This window comes from Phoenix dactylifera, chromosome 3 (genome assembly GCF_009389715.1).
Source record: "Phoenix dactylifera cultivar Barhee BC4 chromosome 3, palm_55x_up_171113_PBpolish2nd_filt_p, whole genome shotgun sequence".
NCBI classification, from domain to species: Eukaryota; Viridiplantae; Streptophyta; class Magnoliopsida; order Arecales; family Arecaceae; genus Phoenix; species Phoenix dactylifera.
Window position 1 is genome coordinate 12,510,283 of NC_052394.1, and position 17,853 is coordinate 12,528,135.

General features: G+C 36.3%; 1 protein-coding gene across 3 annotated transcripts; it reads right to left on the reverse strand.

Moving 5' to 3' along the window:
* Positions 1 to 552: 552 nt before the first annotated feature.
* LOC120110238 (probable protein phosphatase 2C 12) lies at positions 553 to 15,724 on the reverse strand. 3 transcript variants are annotated; one of them, XM_039124644.1, is made up of 10 exons: positions 15,568 to 15,724; positions 15,126 to 15,390; positions 12,722 to 12,893; positions 11,708 to 11,861; positions 11,556 to 11,619; positions 9,693 to 9,800; positions 4,458 to 4,583; positions 4,136 to 4,371; positions 1,306 to 1,508; positions 553 to 1,219 (listed from the first exon to the last, which is right to left on the reverse strand). In XM_039124644.1, the coding sequence occupies exons 2-10, from the start codon at positions 15,324 to 15,326 to the stop codon at positions 1,185 to 1,187; spliced, it is 1,299 nt and encodes a 432-aa protein (XP_038980572.1). In that variant the 5' UTR covers positions 15,327 to 15,390; positions 15,568 to 15,724; the 3' UTR covers positions 553 to 1,184. The 3 variants fall into 3 exon arrangements, with proteins under 3 accessions (XP_038980572.1, XP_038980571.1, XP_038980570.1); XM_039124643.1 differs by having other exon boundaries at positions 15,512 to 15,724; XM_039124642.1 differs by having other exon boundaries at positions 15,126 to 15,724.
* Positions 15,725 to 17,853: the final 2,129 nt, after the last annotated feature.

The following is a 17,853-nucleotide window of genomic DNA, read 5'->3' on the forward strand; positions in this document are numbered from 1 at the left end:
GGAATTGCAAATACTCTTCTGCTTTTTAAATTGCTGCAATATCAACCCTGTATTTCGCACATTGTTATATATAAAGTAGTTCACCTTCCTAGAGGTGCCTTCTTGTCACTAGAGGCTCACTAGAGGTGCCTTCTTGTCAGCTGACATCAAGGTGGTTATGTGATGTAGATTTTTTTTTAAGAAGATGGAATTTGACATGGATAATCTTCCCTTCTTCCCCAAAACCTAGGTTTTCAAAAACCCTAATTCTTGCAAAAGAGAAAGAAATCTAAGATGAGGGAGCCATGTCTCATTGAAAGTGGTCCAAGGGGCATACCGATCCTACAAGAAAATTTACAGGACCATATTACATGAACAAATAGAGATATGCAAGGTGATAACAATGTCCCACATGAACCAATAACATGATAATTATATGAGAGATTCCTGCAGATTATATGTTATGATGATTTCTAGTAATCCGAAAAAACATGAAAAATGTTGAAGGCAAAACAAGGAATGCCATGTAAGTCATTTAACAAGCAAAAGAAATTCTGTGCTAGAAACTGAAACTTTGGACAAAAAACATTCTTAGCAAATCATTGGGTGATACTTTAGCAAACAATTGAAGTACAATGCCCTCAAAAAGCAAGCTAAAAAATATCCTTCAAATCTAGTAACAAGTAAATCAGGAACTTCATGTATAAGGTGAACCAATTAGCAAGTCAGGCATGGACCCTCAAGTGTTTTCTTGGAAAAAATCATAACTTCACCATCCCTATCAGCAGTACAGTGTAGACTGTCATCAAGTTTACCTCTATAAAATGATTCACTTACATGGCAATGAACCTAGAAAAGAATTGAGATATTCAGGCCCTCCTTTAGACAGGAAGGGCAATGGTGAAAGTATCACTGCCAAGATCTATCCAAAGGAAAGATCAACACATTGCTTGCCTGATAAAGCAGCTTTACATCAAGTGCTAATTTTGACCCCTCACCTCAAAACTGGACATCTATAAAAATATCCGTACGAAATGCTTCCTGCTACTCCAGAATTTGCATGTTAGTCCAGAACTTGATGCTCATACCATTTAACAGGAGAAAAAAGAAGTGGAGACCTTCAAATGTCATTGTTTCATCAGTTCAGCCACCAATGCTTGAGCCATGATCAAGTGCACTATCACTAAAACTACCAACAGCAACCACTACTCACTTCCAGTACTCCTTCGAGATGCGTAATCCAGATATATTTAAAAAAAATAAAGAAATAAGACATTAATATTCTGCAGTATAAACAAGTTCTAAATGATTTTGTATGTGTTATACCTCTTGAAGGCCCTTTTCCTTCCATTGCTTCCTTTTTTTCTTGGCAGCCTTGGCAAAGGAATGGACCATCCCAAGGATGCAATTTTCCAGGCTGCGATAAACCAGCATGTACAGAAATGCCCTCACCAGGTTTCATCTCTACCTGGCAAACCGCACATATGAAAAGCTTGAACAAGTTGCATATTGGATATTCTGCTTCTAACCTGCAGCCCACAAGAAGTTCATTGATTATTAATTATCACAGAAATGCTTATATCCCACATTAAATGTTTGTCCCAAACTCAAATGATATTTGTTGCAAATTGTTTTTCTCCAAGTTCATAAAACTAGTTTTATCTTATGGTTATATACAAGAGATTGCTGTACGTTTTTGTTTTTAAATGTTCACTCACATGCATTAGTTTCAAAAGCGAAGCACTTGAAGCACCACAAGTATCCTCAAGGTCTCTCACTTGGGAAAGTGCTAACAAGATAGCTTTTTGAAGATAACAGTATGCCGTCCACCTTTACTATTGATGGCATATTAATGCATCAACTCATATTATATATAGGAATGGAAATGGGCCAGATTCCAAGCCAAGCATGGATCCAATCCAAATTTTTAAACACAAGGCATAGGCTTAATCCAGCACAAAAATGTCTACGCGGTATAGCCCCAAACACAAACAAAGATTTGGACCAGGCTGAAACATTTCAAAAACATGCTAGAGATAGAAGAGAGAGAGAGAGAGAGATCGGTGCTGACTTGCCAAGGCTGTCAGCATCAACGACCAAGGGCATGGGAAGTTTTAGGTTGCTAGAGGGTGCGTCAACAAGGTCATTGGGGTTGTGTGGGACCATCAATTGGTGCAGTTGAGGTCAGGACCATCAGGTACTCCCATGGAAGAGAAGAGAGGGAGGCTAGTGGAGGGAGAAAAGAGAGGGATCAGGAGGAGAACAGGAAGATAGAAGGAAAGGAAATAAAAGGAGGAGAGAAGCAAGAAATGGGGAGGATGGGAATGGAAGAGGAGGAGAGGAATTAGGTTTTGATTTGGGCCATCCATCAAACAAATAAATGGAGAAGTTTTGTTTTTAATAAAATATCCTTATAAAGAAGCGCCCTTTTCTGGAGAAGTTCAGGTATTCCTAGTCTTATCATGCAAAGGAAAATTGCTTCAGCTGAAAATTTGAGAAGAAATAATTGGCCTACATCATTGGCATATGATTTGTGCAATGTAGAAGAAGAATCTCTTCCTCCTTTGTTTGCCAATTGTGGCTAGTCTTGTCAGGTTTAGGTTTATTTCTTATCTAAAAGGGGGTTCACTGACTCCACTGTTTCTCAACATCAAATTTTGTTTCTCTAAGATCAGGAAAGCTGCGATGTTGGCCGGTATTATGCTTGCAGCCACTATCTGTTTATCTATTTGCATATAAAGAAACAAAAGATTGTTTGAAAACCAGTCTGATGATGTTGTTGAGGTGGGGATAAAGTTACCTTTCCTCTTGAAGATTGGCTGAGCAAGAGCAAAGTTCAGTTTTGCTGAAATTAAATATTTCTGTCTATTAGTTAGTTAGGGATCTAGAGGATTGTTAGACCTTTTTGGGTTGCTGCTGTTCATAATCCATCTAATTACTTGATAGTTGAGATAAAGTTGATCTCCAGTCTTTCGTTTTTTCTCTTTTTATAGTATTTCTTAATGTCGTTTAACTCATTTGTATTTGCTCTACTTTCATATACTTCGAAAAGTGATTAGACACAGCCTGATCTTTTCACAAAAAGCTAAGACAAAATAAAATAAAATGTGCTCATACTTTAACATGTTATAACTATTCAATAAGGCTCCAGAACAAGCTCAAGGTGAACCAAGGCTGCCAGAAGCTGAACCGAAGACCTCTGCGGACTTAATTTTAGGCCCGGGCCAACCTGATCAAGCTTGAAAGCTTGAAAGTAGTTGGTCCCGGGCATATTTACAGCCCTAATTAATACTCCAAATATTGTTTTCTCATTCTAAAGTGATAGATTAGATTAAATATATGGGACTGAGTTACAATTTGACTCTTAATTTACAACTGGTTTACTGGAGACTAATGCAGTTTTCCATCCTGACACTTGGAATGGTACCCCATCTTGGCATCCTACAAGACATCCCACTGGGGTTTGAAACCATGCTTACCACCTTCCCTCTTTGGCTAGACACTTTTTAAGTTACAAGGAAATTCAAGGGGTTACTTCTTGGTTGCGTGAGCTTATACTACAATGAATAAAGTAAATTTCTTGCATGCCAAATGGCTTTCCAGGATTCCTGGAAAGCTCCTCTTTTGCCTAAAGTTACCTAGGTCAGGAATTCAGCATCACTCTAAGAAACTTGACAGGTTGACTGCTAGTCACGAAAATCTACTGAAAATTCATAAAAACTTCATGATTTACAATGTGCATTTCAACCAAGAAATGCTTTGTTGTGATGATGCTTTATGATGATGGTGATGAAGTATACTAGAAAAAAAGAATGCAAAAGCATCAATGCCCCGTACTGCCCGGTACAAGGCGTATCATACCGTACCAAGAGAAACTGATACGAAACTTCAAGTCGGTACAAGCCCCATACCATCTCATAGCAAGATGTACCGAGGTACATACAAGCCAGTACCGAGGCATACCGACCTATATTGAGATAAAAATTGAAAAAAATTGTTAGAAAGCTATTTCAATACAGAGGTGTACCATACCAAACCGAATTGATAAGGTACCGATACGGTACTTAGTACCAAGATTGCGGGCCTTGATCAATAGTAACCATTGATTCAATGACGAAACAAATTTACTTATCAAGTTCTAAATCAAAATACTGACCTTTTGGCAAGCATTGCTGATCCCTCTTCATATATTTCTTCTACCACATCTGGCTCAGAATAGTCTCCATCTGAATGAGATGTTGACTCACAAGACTTTCTGTGAAACATATGTTTGAATACCCCTATCCCTTGCCTCTTTGGTAGTGGAACAGTAGGAGTTACCTTTTCTAGAGGTAATATATCAACTACAATGCAGGTAGTATCATCTCGTAGTCCTTTGACTTGTACAGCTTCCTACAAATGAAGATATATAAAATAACTAGCAGAAACCATTAGATGCGGCTCAGCCAAAATGTAGGCAAACCATTAGGATGCGGTACCTTAACAATCTGACTCGCTGCAACATCTGCTGACAGGCCACGTGAGCAATTAAGAGTCATTTCAAAAGTCAAAGCATCCCATACGCCATCACTTGAGATGATAAGTCGACCACCAGCATTTGATAGCTGTAGTTATCATCAGAATCCATTATCTTGGTTATGTTTCAGAATGGCAATAATACATCATACTAAAGAACACAAAGGTTGATATTACAACAATAGGTATTAACATGCATATAGTGTAACTACATCTGAAAATAAGTGGGAAAAAGACAGATCCAAGAAAGAAGTGAAATATATCATGAGACAACAATAATTAGCACCAGTCTCTACTGACGTACTTAAACCACAGTTAAGTGAACAATTTTAAGTACTGTTGTCTGTTGGAGTCAGCATGGAATTTATTATGTGCCAACAACGCAGACATTTTCCATACATAGATCTGGAAAAGATATTTCATTTTGTCAAATGATACTTATAAAAAGTCCATGAACATATACCAATGAAACTTTTTTTCTCAGTGATACTGATTGAGACGCTTTGTAGGTTGTATGTGTGGATGCTTGGAGGCTCAGCTGTTATCTCCATTGAAAATCTCATTTATGGACATGAGGTACACTTGGAATGTTGAAATGATAAGGAGCAGGAAGCCATACAATCATATAATTGGAGTAATGTTTCTAATTGCATCCGTGTATGTTTACCATTATCCATATGAAATTGTTGTGCCCCAACAATTTGAGGACATCAGCAGCATCTGTGATCTCTAACATTTCCCCCCAGTATGTATGTAACAAATTTTACACAAACATAGTTTTCAAAAAAGTTCGGGGCCAAATAAATAATAACCAAACCTGTGAATATGTCAGCATGGTAGAGTATCAGTTAATGAGACGGCAATAAGAAATGATGTTCTGGCATATAAACAATAACCTGGAAACTATCATGATCTATGTCATGTTGGCAAGTCCAGACACACGGCATATTGCACGATATAGTATGTAAAATTGGCAACATGAAACATGGGGTTAAATCACAGTGCAGTAAGGCAATACAAGTGAATATTACAGCTGCAAAATATAAATTACCGACTTCTGGTATAAAATGATTTAATACTTAGAGAAGAAAGGGTTCCCGAAAGAATATACCCTGAAGGAAATCAAGGAAAAATACTTTCTTTTAGATTTAGTGTGTAACCTAATTTTTGAGAGACCAATTAAAACAAAACAATTTTTTGTTTATGGGAAACCAAGTATTCAAAAAATCCTCATCTTCGATATGCTGGGAAAAATACTCAAGATCTATTATGCCAGCTCCAGAAAAAACTTCATAGGAGCACATGAGAGAAAATTTTACCCAAAAGACTATTTGCTTAAAAAAATCCCTCAGATTATAGAAAAAAGAAACAACAAAAGAATAATTGAGGAATAAATACAGAAGAAGGAGACAGTGAATTAAGAGTTGAGGGGAGAAGATGGGTGGGTTTGGTTTAAGAGGGGTTTAAAAGAAAGACTGTATAGACTTAATGCCAGTTTGCTCAGTTCCTGCCCACATTATATTATTTGGGTGACCAGGTATAAATGTGCAAACCTGCATAAAAAAGTTTGGAACTGACCAAATAATGTAACAAACAGAAAAACATGCATGGTACCATGTTATTTATGAAAACAATGAATTTACATTAGAGAAATGAGTCTCCAGAACTCCTCCCAATCTGAAGCATTGGAAGAACAACCAATTATGTATCCTACGAAAGGCCTATATGAACTCAACAATGATTTGATCTTTCAAGTTATGGATAGAGTGACCACTTCCTAATATTCAACCTTGACCCAAATACAATGTTTTCAGCATTGATGTGCTTGGTTCCTTCATGAAGGAAGAGATCATAAAGGCATATTATCACACTATAATGTATGAAAATGCAGCTTATTACATCTTAGTAAGAAGAAACTGTAAGAACATGAGTTTGCAGTATGTGCTATGGCTACGTAATTCAAGTTCAACTGAAATTCTGCTAACTAATTAATCCAGTGAAAAAAAATGAACTAAAGAACATAGACATTTTGGGGGAAAACCTCGAAGTGATGTTACCATTCTAACCCAACAAAAGAATGTTCCCATCCAAAGCATATCTACTATTTTTTCAATGTCTTCCCAGGGGCATGCAAGAGTTACTTAGCAATGATGACAACCACAGAAATTATCTGGCATGTTACTTTAAAGGAAAAAATTCAATGTCACAAGTATAGTTTGTGTATAATACAATGAGAAGGAATATAATCATAAATTTGACCACTACAGGATGGTGAACTCAGTGTATGACTAAGTAATAAAGCACAGGGTCTGAAATGAGAAGTTCAAAATGAGAAGCCAAAGGAAGCTTAGAAAGTAAAATAAATAGACTACTACATTTAAGATGGTATGGATGTGTTTCCTATACATTAGATGTAACCTATTGAGGAGTCATAAATTCAATTTCTGATGCTGTAAAGAGCACTAGTTGACCAAAAAACCAATTTGGCCAGAAGTACTAAGGAAAGTCCTGAAAGAATTGAAGGACTTAAGCCATAAATAAGAATTAATGAGCAAGAACAAATAGCTTTCCTTAGCCATAAATAAGAACTTTTCATCCAAGATAGATCAACAAAACTATCTTATCTCTGACTAAAAATCACACATATCCCTATATTTTTGTAGCATGAATATGTAATTCTTGCATTATGTAAACTCACCACACACTGTGTACATGTTCAATAGTAGCAAAATGAATACATAGGAAGACCTATATGAGGCTAAGGAATGGACCAGGCTCAAGTGATCTCACCCCTTGCCCAGATCCAACTCAAACCCATGCAATTATGTCCAGTAGTCCAAAAGAGGAGACTACCGCAAGGTGATAGTGGAGCAGCAGATGGCTATGTAACCCAGATCCTTCAATTTAGCCTTAAAACCCCACACCCAACACTTAAACATGTTATTGGTAAGCTTTTAAATATGATTCTGAACTGCATACTGTTTTTCCATCGAAACGGTATGGTATTGATACAGTGCCAGTACTAATAGTGCATATCAAAATTGAAGACATCTGAATGAATGAAAAACCATCAGAATAGATAGCTACAATCAGTAAGGTATTGTTGATATGAACGAAGATGTCTTATCTGCTGGTATGGATGATTCCAACATCCTAGTACCTCTACTAGTGCTGGTTTCACATTTGAATGATATGCTACTGATGGTACCATCTTGTTCCAATGGTTTTTGAATCCATGGTTATTGGTATAGGCTGACGGAGAGACAAAAGTGATGGCAGCCATCAAGAGGACGGAGATGTTTTGATATGATTTTGGGTTAGATTTAGCTAACCATGTTTCATTTAGTTTCAACAATTTCAACTCCAGTTTCTCAAGGAAATACAATAGACATTGTTTTAAAATATATTACACTTTTGATGTCCTTTTGGTGGTTTCAAGCTAAAGTTTTAAAACATCATTCAGAAGATTACAATATAAAAAAGCTACTCTAACATTTCAATGTGTAATATATATTAGTGTTTGATGGCAACCGAGAATTTCTTAACATTTGAAGTCAAATATGAGAAAGCTATCTAATCTTTGCAATTATTCACTTGCCCAGTTTTTCTTTCCTTTTCTCCTTTTCCTTTTGTGGGAGGGGAAGGGAGGCAAGATGCCCCCATGTGACTCTTTCACATTTGAATAGACTCCTTAACCGAGATTGGTTTGGAAGATGCTAAGAAAATGCATCCTATGTCCTAAAATTTGCAATTTCAGGTTTAATCTTAACAAAATGCTTCTCCTAGGCTTGATTTCTCACCAATGAGTAAGTTTCCCCTTTATTTTCCCAAAGTGATAAAAAGCTGACCCAAAAATAAAACTAGCAAGTCTGAAGTACTCAAGGAGACGAAGAACGTGATCTAGACAATACGGTACAAAATTTAGCTTTAGACAATGATCCAATAAGAGTAATAACTGGGACTCTGGTATCGAATTTTTTAATAACAGTATCTATTAGAAATGAATTCTCTAGCATTTGATTCCTTACCGCCGAAGGATTTATTAGTACACTTGAAAGATAACCTTCCGATTCTCTGATTCAATCAAATATCCCAAAGGCCGATGAAAGCCCGCCCAATAGCAAGAAGGCTTTTTCAACGATACTTAATGACCAAAACATTCATTAAATATAGCATCTACATACAGTGTCAATCATTTCGGCCAAAAATAGCCAAAATCACTAACAAATATCCAGATTGTAACTGTAACGGATTGCTCTAGGCTAAAAGTAGCATATATGAACAGGTTACTAGAATTTATACAATTTCAAATCTTTGGCTGAAACATATTTGTTTAGACCAAAACTACAAACAACAGTTTATTCTCTTTAGAAAAAATTAAAATGGATGTATAGGATAATCTTTGCATTGCATATGAATGCAAACAAACAAAACTAAAGTTCCAATAATATGACATTATATAGCAATGTTAGAGTATTCATTCACTTCATCCACTTAAGTTGTCTTCACAATTATATCACCCCTTCAATGAAATAAATCTAAATAAGAAAAGTAATTTCCCTAAAGCAAGATTTGAAAACTCAGGTTTGAGTTTGGTTTCAGTTTCAACCCAGAACAATTGGGTTTCGGTCATGATTGTTTACAGCTTTACATGTTTTCGCTCTAATTCAGGCATGTTTTGATCAAAAATTATAACACATTCGAAAAGCATTACTTAAAACTAAGAATTATTAAAAATGAAGCAGAACAAGGTTTTAAAATCCAATACCCGAGGGCTTGCCGGTTTTTTGAAAAAACGGGATAGTACCAGGTACCAGCACATGGTTGGGGATTGCATCCCTGTACCAACATACTGTGTACCTGTGCCAGTTTTCTGCTGGAATAGTACATTATCACTCATACCAATCCAATACAACAATTTTTAAAACCTTGGTTTAGAAAAATAAAATGTCAACAATAATAAATTAGATTCAAAATATACTACGTTGTCTAGCACTGGAGATGTGTCATGCTGGTAAATTTCTCAAAAAATCATTTTTAGAGTGTTTTATAACATTAGCAATCTAGCGTATAATATTAAATGAATATGATATGCATTTATGTCCATCATGGCAAACATGCAAAAGAATAGGTCATCATAGTTTTATTTTTTATGCAAAGTCAAATTGCACTCTTATCGATGGAATTGATTTGCAGACCTTTACTTGCTTCACATGAGGAATAGGAACAATAAATTCACCCACATCCATATCTCCAATTGATCTTGATAAACACAAGCCACCTGGCCAACACCTGAGGGGACCAATCTGAAAAAACCAATGTTTCCTATTAAGTCAGATAGCACAACAATAACTAATACTATATAGATAAAAACATAAAAGAATAATTAGGACAAGGAAAGTCTAAACAGAACTGCCCATGAGTACAAAAATGTCCCTTCATGTATCTAAAAGCATGTATAGAACATTAAGTTATGTTAAAAGTATAGTATCCTCGGACATGCAGAGTAGCTTTTGAGGTGACTATGACGAAGTTGTATAGCTAATTACCTTACCAACAAAGTTTGTCAAAAATTTCAACATTTTAAGAGAATCGCATCATTCACTGTCTTCTGCCTTTTAATCATACTGATAATATGAGTCAGTGTATTATGCAAAATTAGTCCTTTGAACCAATAGTTTCATGTAACTCATCCTTAGGGAGAAACACATTCATCTTTTAAAGTCAATTTTTAAATACTTGAAAACTACATTCTCTTAAGCCATCAAACAATTAAATGTCTCAATCTAATTAATTGAGGTTAGCAGACTGCTGCTTTTCTAGTAAGATTTTCCCAAAAGTTGGCGACCCATCCATATACACACTGTACCATAATAAATAAACTAACACACTTAAAAGTAAATGTGGGGAAAGGAAAGAATAAGCTATTGGTACAATTGCAGAAGGGGTAAACTATATTGATCTGAGCACAAATTTGTTTAATACATGAACATTGACCCTTCATTCGCTTACATGAAACCCTAGGAAAAGCAAACTATGGTCAGAAGGGACTCGAATAAACAAAAATAAATATGAACATAGACCACCAAAAAAAGATAATCATTAAAGGCTCCCATAAAAAAACTGTCCTACAAAATGACAAGAGCTGTAAACCAGTGGGATGTCTGCTAGGATTCAAAACGTTCAACTTATTCATGGAGCAATCAGACTTTACCTTAACCCCTAAGCAATAATAAAATGCAGCAAACCTTGATTATATCACCATAGAAAGTACGAATCCGATCAATTTCTAGTAAGTGAAGAAGCATGTTGCCAGCAAGGAGTTACAGGCAGCTAAACTTAAATTAGCCTCATAAGTAGTAAAATATTATTTAAGGTACTGAAGAAGGTATGATTGTTATGTCTACATGTGACTTCAAACAAAAGGTAGTCAGCAGCTTAAGCACAAAATTATTTGCACGTACATATAAGGAAGGTATATAACTATACATGTCACAGAAAAAGAAGATAGACGTGTAAAATAATTTGGTTTGGGCAAAGGCAAAAATGGCCTGCACTTCCACAAAACTGAACACCTGATGGATAGATAACTTAAACGGATTCAACAGCCAGCATATCTGGTGGTAACTATTTTCACAACCTAATAAAGTCAATCAAGACTTGCAAAGAAAAGAAAAATGAGGTATGTATATATATAATCTCGAGATTGCTCCTATAATTTCATTTAATATGACCTTTTAAAAGATTAAAACAATGTATAAACAAATTTCCCAAACATTATTGACAGTTATATTCAATTTCATTAGGATAAAAATTGTGTGCATGCCAACCAGGTGTCTACAACCAGAATAGGCTCTCAGCTACCTTCACATATAAAGAATATTGTCAAGAAAGCAATCAGCCCAGTTAAACTGAAATTTGGAATATATAATAATGGATAAGATGAGAACAGTAGCTGCTGGAGAAGTATAAAGATACTATCCTGATTACAAAAAATCAACTGCTTAAAATATGTAAGTTGTCTTTACTGCTTTAACCAATACAGTGCACAAGGAAACAACCTCTACACCACCAACAATATTTAGTCTCCCAACCTCACCTCCACTTGCTGTTACACGTTCCACCCTGCAGAATAGTAAACCATAAAAAAATGATTTTCAGAAAGCAACAGAATCCTCTGAATTTATTATTGGAAAAGGAGAAAGAAACTTACTCCTTTTCATTCACTTCTAGCCTGTGATCTGCAGACAGATAATAAATTGAACCTTCAGCAGATTCAAGTATGCAAAGTGAATCACCAACTGATGCCACAGTTACAACCCGCCCATCTATAATTACAAATGTCACAGTTGTTCCTGAGGTATGTTCTGAAACGGAAATCAAGTAAACAGTTCAGGCATAGCAGATAAATTGTGTGATGATAATGGGGGAAGAAACAAAAAAAGCTTACCAAGCATCAGAAAGTACAAAAGGTAAATCTAGCGATTGTAACGCAGAAGTCAACATAAAGCAGACAGAAAGATGAACTAACTTTCAAACTTCATTAGATGTCATGCTACTCAAAAAGTATAAGGGCAGTTGCAGTATATAACATCAAGGTATTATGTTGAGGACAAGTTGGAACCTTGGAGGGGCACCTTGTGATTGGCATTTACCACTCTTCACCTCAATTATATACAGCAATGGTCCAAATCAATAATTTAATATTACAAATAAATAAAAAATTTGACTATTTCAGAAACAGATGAATGTTTGAACAATTTTACCAGCCAATGGAAGGTGAAACATAAACCATAAGATAAAATTTCTGTTGCAGAAATGTCAAGATCAATTATGTTGAATCTATATGTAACATGAGATGTTCAAGTTTAAGAATGTTCATCTTTATTATGTTGAATCCACATATAATCCAAAACATGGTATATAGCTCTATGAACTCTAGTTTATATAGCTGATCATTAAATTAAATTTTGTGAACACTACATCCTTGCACTGCTGATATACAAGTACCACATTAATTAAGCACAACAAAAACTTATTCAAAGTAACTGCCCCTTGATAGGTCATCTACTTACAAAAATTGGATTACTTTGAATCAATATAACAATGGTCAAAGTCAGAACTTGATCCAAGATAATGGTGTTTTAGAAATTTTGCAAGCCAACATCGCTTAAGATCCAGCAAGATCAAGACAAAAAGTAAAGTCCACTTAATACTTTGGGCATACCTTTAGTTTGAAAATCTTTATCTGTTTTAACAAACCCTGCAACCAAAGCTCTCGGTAGAGCTGCCAGCCACTCGTCCCTACTAAGATCTGATGGAATGGCACATAAAATATTATTTAAGAGATTTTCCTTAGCATATATAGCAGCTGCAGACCCATTGTGCCCATCAAATAGCTGCAAAAACAAATGCAATGGTTCAGTGTAAAAAATAAGATATAAGCAAAATTCATGTTACTAACATAGTTCAAAATCAGAATCATGTTCAAAGAAGGCAAGCATTATTAGAGAGAAAAAGCTTGCAGTAATTCCAATGTTATTGGCATATTATAATACAAATGTTTCATAAGATATACAATATCAGTTGGTTAATAGATCGTAAAAGGTATAATTCTACATTTGAGAGATTTCCAAAAGAACATAAGTAAAAACTTTTTCTAAGTAGCATATATTAAGGAGCAGAAGAAAACTGCACAGAGAATCATCTTTGACTGTTTCAAAATTGAATAATATGGAGAAAAGAAGAGTTTAATTTTATATGATTTTGCTACATAAATTTGCAAAAGCTAATGATTTAGAATTTCATAACTATGTATATTGACAGCATACAGCAAAGAAAACACTAAAAAGAAATAACAAAGAGAGTGTGTTGGCATCTAAAATGGTAAGTGACTTCAGGAAATACAGGATCCTTCCATCACTTGAGAAGCCATGCAAGTGTCACTCACTGCTCATGCAACTTCATAAGACCTCAATATATATTCACAGAAGACAAGCCTGAGGAAAGCAAACAGAAATAGTGCAATGAAATTCAATACATATGCAAATGTTTACAGACAAACTCTATAAAATGGAAATACTATCAAGAATTCTCTCATTTAAACTTGTTCTTGCTTAATTGTATCATTATTACTAAGAAATACATTCAGGTTCTGTGTGTGTGCGCGAAAGAGTGGGAGAGAGAGCAAGAAAATCTGAAGAAGTTATTTTTTTCACTTCTCTTATTCAAGCAGGAATGGATCAAAGAATCATATCATGCTTGCATGTTTACTCCTGTAAACAAAGTGTACCACATGATGAATGAAATTGTTTGCTAATCATTTTCAAAAAAGGATTGCAATGCAGCAGCCAGTGAAAGTCAAAGTGTCTATAAAGGATTACTACGATGCAAAGCTTGTTTTTTTTGTAGAATGAATTACCTATAAGCTATATATAAAATTAAGACCAGAACTAAACACTCAGAAGCCTTACGAGCATAATGAGAGTTTAATACAATAGACAATAGCAAATCAACGAACAGGTAAGAGGCTAACCACATCAATAGAGGAATCGACCAGAAAATATCTTGTTTAATTATAGCAAATACCAAATGACATACAAACAGAAACAAAGAGAACATCTTTGTTTTTCTGGTACACACAAAGAGATTATCTTTATTTTCTAGGTTCAGAACGGGAATTTTTGATAGCATGACTCATGAGAATTTAAGCTTCAGAGTGTTCCAGTACTTTTGATTTCTCATTTATGTTTTTGGATGATGTATTGCACTTTAAAGCTGAATTGAGCATATGATTTGTTACTATGTGTGCTTATTGACTTTATTATTAGTCATCTGAATTCAAAGAGTCTTGTGAGGTTACACTACAGTGCAGTTTGTGAACAGGTGCACCATTAGCTTATTTTAGCACATTAGATGATAAAACACCTCTGTTAGTTGCCTTTCTTTCCACAGGGTCTAGTCTCTCTTTAGCACAGAGTATGAGCAAATCTGGTTGGGGAAAGAGCAAAAATAGTATCACTAATACGTTTGATACAGCGGAGTAAAGCTTTAACAGAAAATCACCTACATTAACCATAAGATTCAGCATTAGAGATGGCCTTTAATCCAGCCAAAACGGGAAGAACCAAAGCCAATCAAAATATCTGACTCCACCAACAATTATTTTCCTACAAACAAGAGGACCCAAAAGCATTTCTAACTGTGCAACCCCAAGTAGATGACTCAGGATTTTCTGCATCTGCCAGCACCACCACTAAGTCCTCCAGCACCACCGCTACAGACTACCAAAAGCTCATCAGAACCCTCACGACCAAAAGAGACCTATTGTGAAAAAATCTCAATCCCTTTAAACAAGCTCCCATTCAACCAAATATTCATAGAACCTAATAAAATTACACGACATTTACATTTCCCTTTCCAACAATAAAATCACATCTACAAATTCCAGCACAATCTTCCATTGTCAACACCACAAACCAACTACTCAAGGAAAATAATCAATAATTTTGAAAAAACCGAACGCAATCGAAAATATCAAAAGAACAGGATAATCTAAAAACATTAAGAAAAAATTAAAAGAATGACTTAAAGACAACGAGGGATGCAAAAGGAGAGAGAGGGGTCGATACAGCGAAGACCGAGAAGGTGGTGACGCCGTCACCGGGAATGCGCTGGCAGTCGGACTTGATCAGGGTGAAATCCTCTCCCTTCTTTCTCTGGCTCGCTTGCCCATGCAAGATTTCCGGCTTCTCGATCTTCTCGCTCGTTAATTCCCTCTTTAGCAGCACCGCCAGCGGCACCATCTGATTCCCCGCTGCCTTCGCCGCCATGACTCCGCCCTCCCCTCCTCCGATGCGCCCACCGGCTAAAAACTCCACTCCTTCAGACCAATTACTGCGCATCAAACCCAAAGAACTCGCATTTATCGAATTATTTGCAAAAATTGGAAGTAATTTTGGGTGTTTATCCGAAATTTTGGATTAAGATGGAGGAACAAAAGGGGAAAGATTCACACGGCTTTCCCGATCAGTTACATTCCGGACGCGGAAATCCAGCAGGAAGGCAGCTCACCACTCGGAATCGGTGGAATGCCAAAGGAAAGAGAAGAGAATTAATGGGAAAAAAATCAAAAACGGCAACTTTGGAGAGAATTAATAGAAAAGGGGGGATGTTTTTTTGCCGTTGGGAGGGGGGGGTGCGGGGAGGGGAGGAGGAGGGTGGGCGGAAGAGAAGGTCGGCCTTTGGCATGGAGCGTGATGGTTCTTCCTTCCCGATTCCTTGGTGTTGGCGGTAGGATGTCCCGCGCAAGGGGTTTAGCATGAAACGGTTTGGCGCGTACCGGTGTAGCGGGAAGCGGGAGGGGGTCACGGATGGCCGGAAGAGGACCGGTCGGTTGGTCCGGGTAAGCCGGACCGGTCCGTTAACTGAACCGGCCTTTTTTTTTTTTTTTTTTTTGGCGTTCAAAGAGAGCATGGCCCAAATAAGAAAAAGTAGTGTCTTGTATACTATATAGCTATTACATCTACAAACAAAATTTGACTGAAAACCGATGGAAGAGAGAGTTGATCCTGATAAGAAACTTCATAGCTATCAAGTGCTTAGGCTGCAATCGAATTAGCAGCTTGATTAGCTTCTCTATACACATGGGATGCTTGAAGACTGATTGTAGTAGGCTTCCAATAAAAGATATCCTTCAACAATGGATTTGCATATTAACTCTGCAAGTGGGATAAGAGTTCACCCAGGATATAGCTGTAGATGAATCACCTTCTACCCATGCTTGTGATGCTTTGTAACTGTGAATAGCTTTAGCAAGACTAGTCCATGCCAGTACTAGTTCTGCATGCGGGACTGAAATTTTTGGTAGTTGTTTACCTTATGCTATAATCAGCAAGGATAATGATCTGAATAATATATCCTGCGCGCAGCGGCTTTGTCATCTCTACCGAGCCATCAAAGTTGATTTTTAGAACACCAGGGAGGGGGGATCCAATGAACATAAGTAGAATTAGAATAAGATAGTGAAGAAGCAATACCCCAATGCCACAGTTGTGTTACAAAATCAACTTGAGAATAACTCGAGTTTGGAACTGATAAATAACATTTTAATTGTCTTACCAATTGTTGTGGAGATGCAATAGTGACTTGAAACAATCTATAATTTATAGCCTTCCATAACACCCATACTGCATATGCTAGGATGGTATGAATTTTGTTTTCTACCATAGTATCAGACATAATGCCATCCCAAACCAACAAAGAACAAGGGCATAGTCCATTGAGGGAGGCTGCCAAAAGATTCCAGTATTGTTGAGACAACAAAAAATTGACTTGATTTATAGTCTCAACCTCACCAGGGCATAGGTCACAATATAATTGATCATCCCTTGTAGAAGTTGACGTATCTGTCTCTTGATTGATGATGGAGTGCTAGGACTAAACTTAAGAATAGTTGGAGAATTTTATTTTTCTTTCAAAAATTGCAATGTGTCGCCCGAAAGACCAAGAAATGACCATAAACCACATTTTTAAGGGAATCAAAGGTTAAATTGGTATCTTGTTCCTAAATTAGCATTCATTCTTATGCATATTGCTCCAAATATATGTTTTATTTTTCAATTTTCGAGATATTCTTGGAGCATAGAATTGTAGTTTTTTTTTTCTCTTTTTTTAAGGTTTGGATAAACCTATCTGATATTTGAAAAGTACATCGGAGGACACTAAAGAAAATCCAAAGGAATGCAAAGCTTAGATTGGCTTAGATAGGTTGTAGCTATGATAAAAAGTTTGGCTTTTCTTCTGTAATGATCTTTATTGTATTTCGGCAAATTTTAAAGCTAATCTTAGTTGGCATATTCTATTGCAAGGTACCATAATTTTGTTGACTACTGTATTTGCAATTGTTTCCGAGTTTTGGAAAATATAAGACATAGAAGTGGGTTATCCAAGGACAAAGTGACAGTTGCATCTTAATTAAATTTGCCTTTTGGTACCGTTGAATTTAACTTAGTATTTTCAAACTCCTAATTTAGACCTAGAGCTTGTCACGATAGACCAAACAAAATACATTTTCTTTTGGATTGAGTTGAACATAAATCTTGCCACTTTTTATTTTTTTAAGTCATTTTTGTTGAAAAAATTAAATGCGCATGCATACATTCTCGAGCCGCATGCGCAATAACCAGCGGGTGGCGCCCGCTGCGGTTTTCCTCTACGAAATCATCGCGGGCACGTCCGCAGAAGGCACGGACGCGTCCGCAAAAAGACAGCCTCTCTAAACACCCCATAAATACCTCTTGATTTCATCTATTTCGGGACACGAAAAATTAGAAAAAAATATCAGAAAAATTCTAAAGA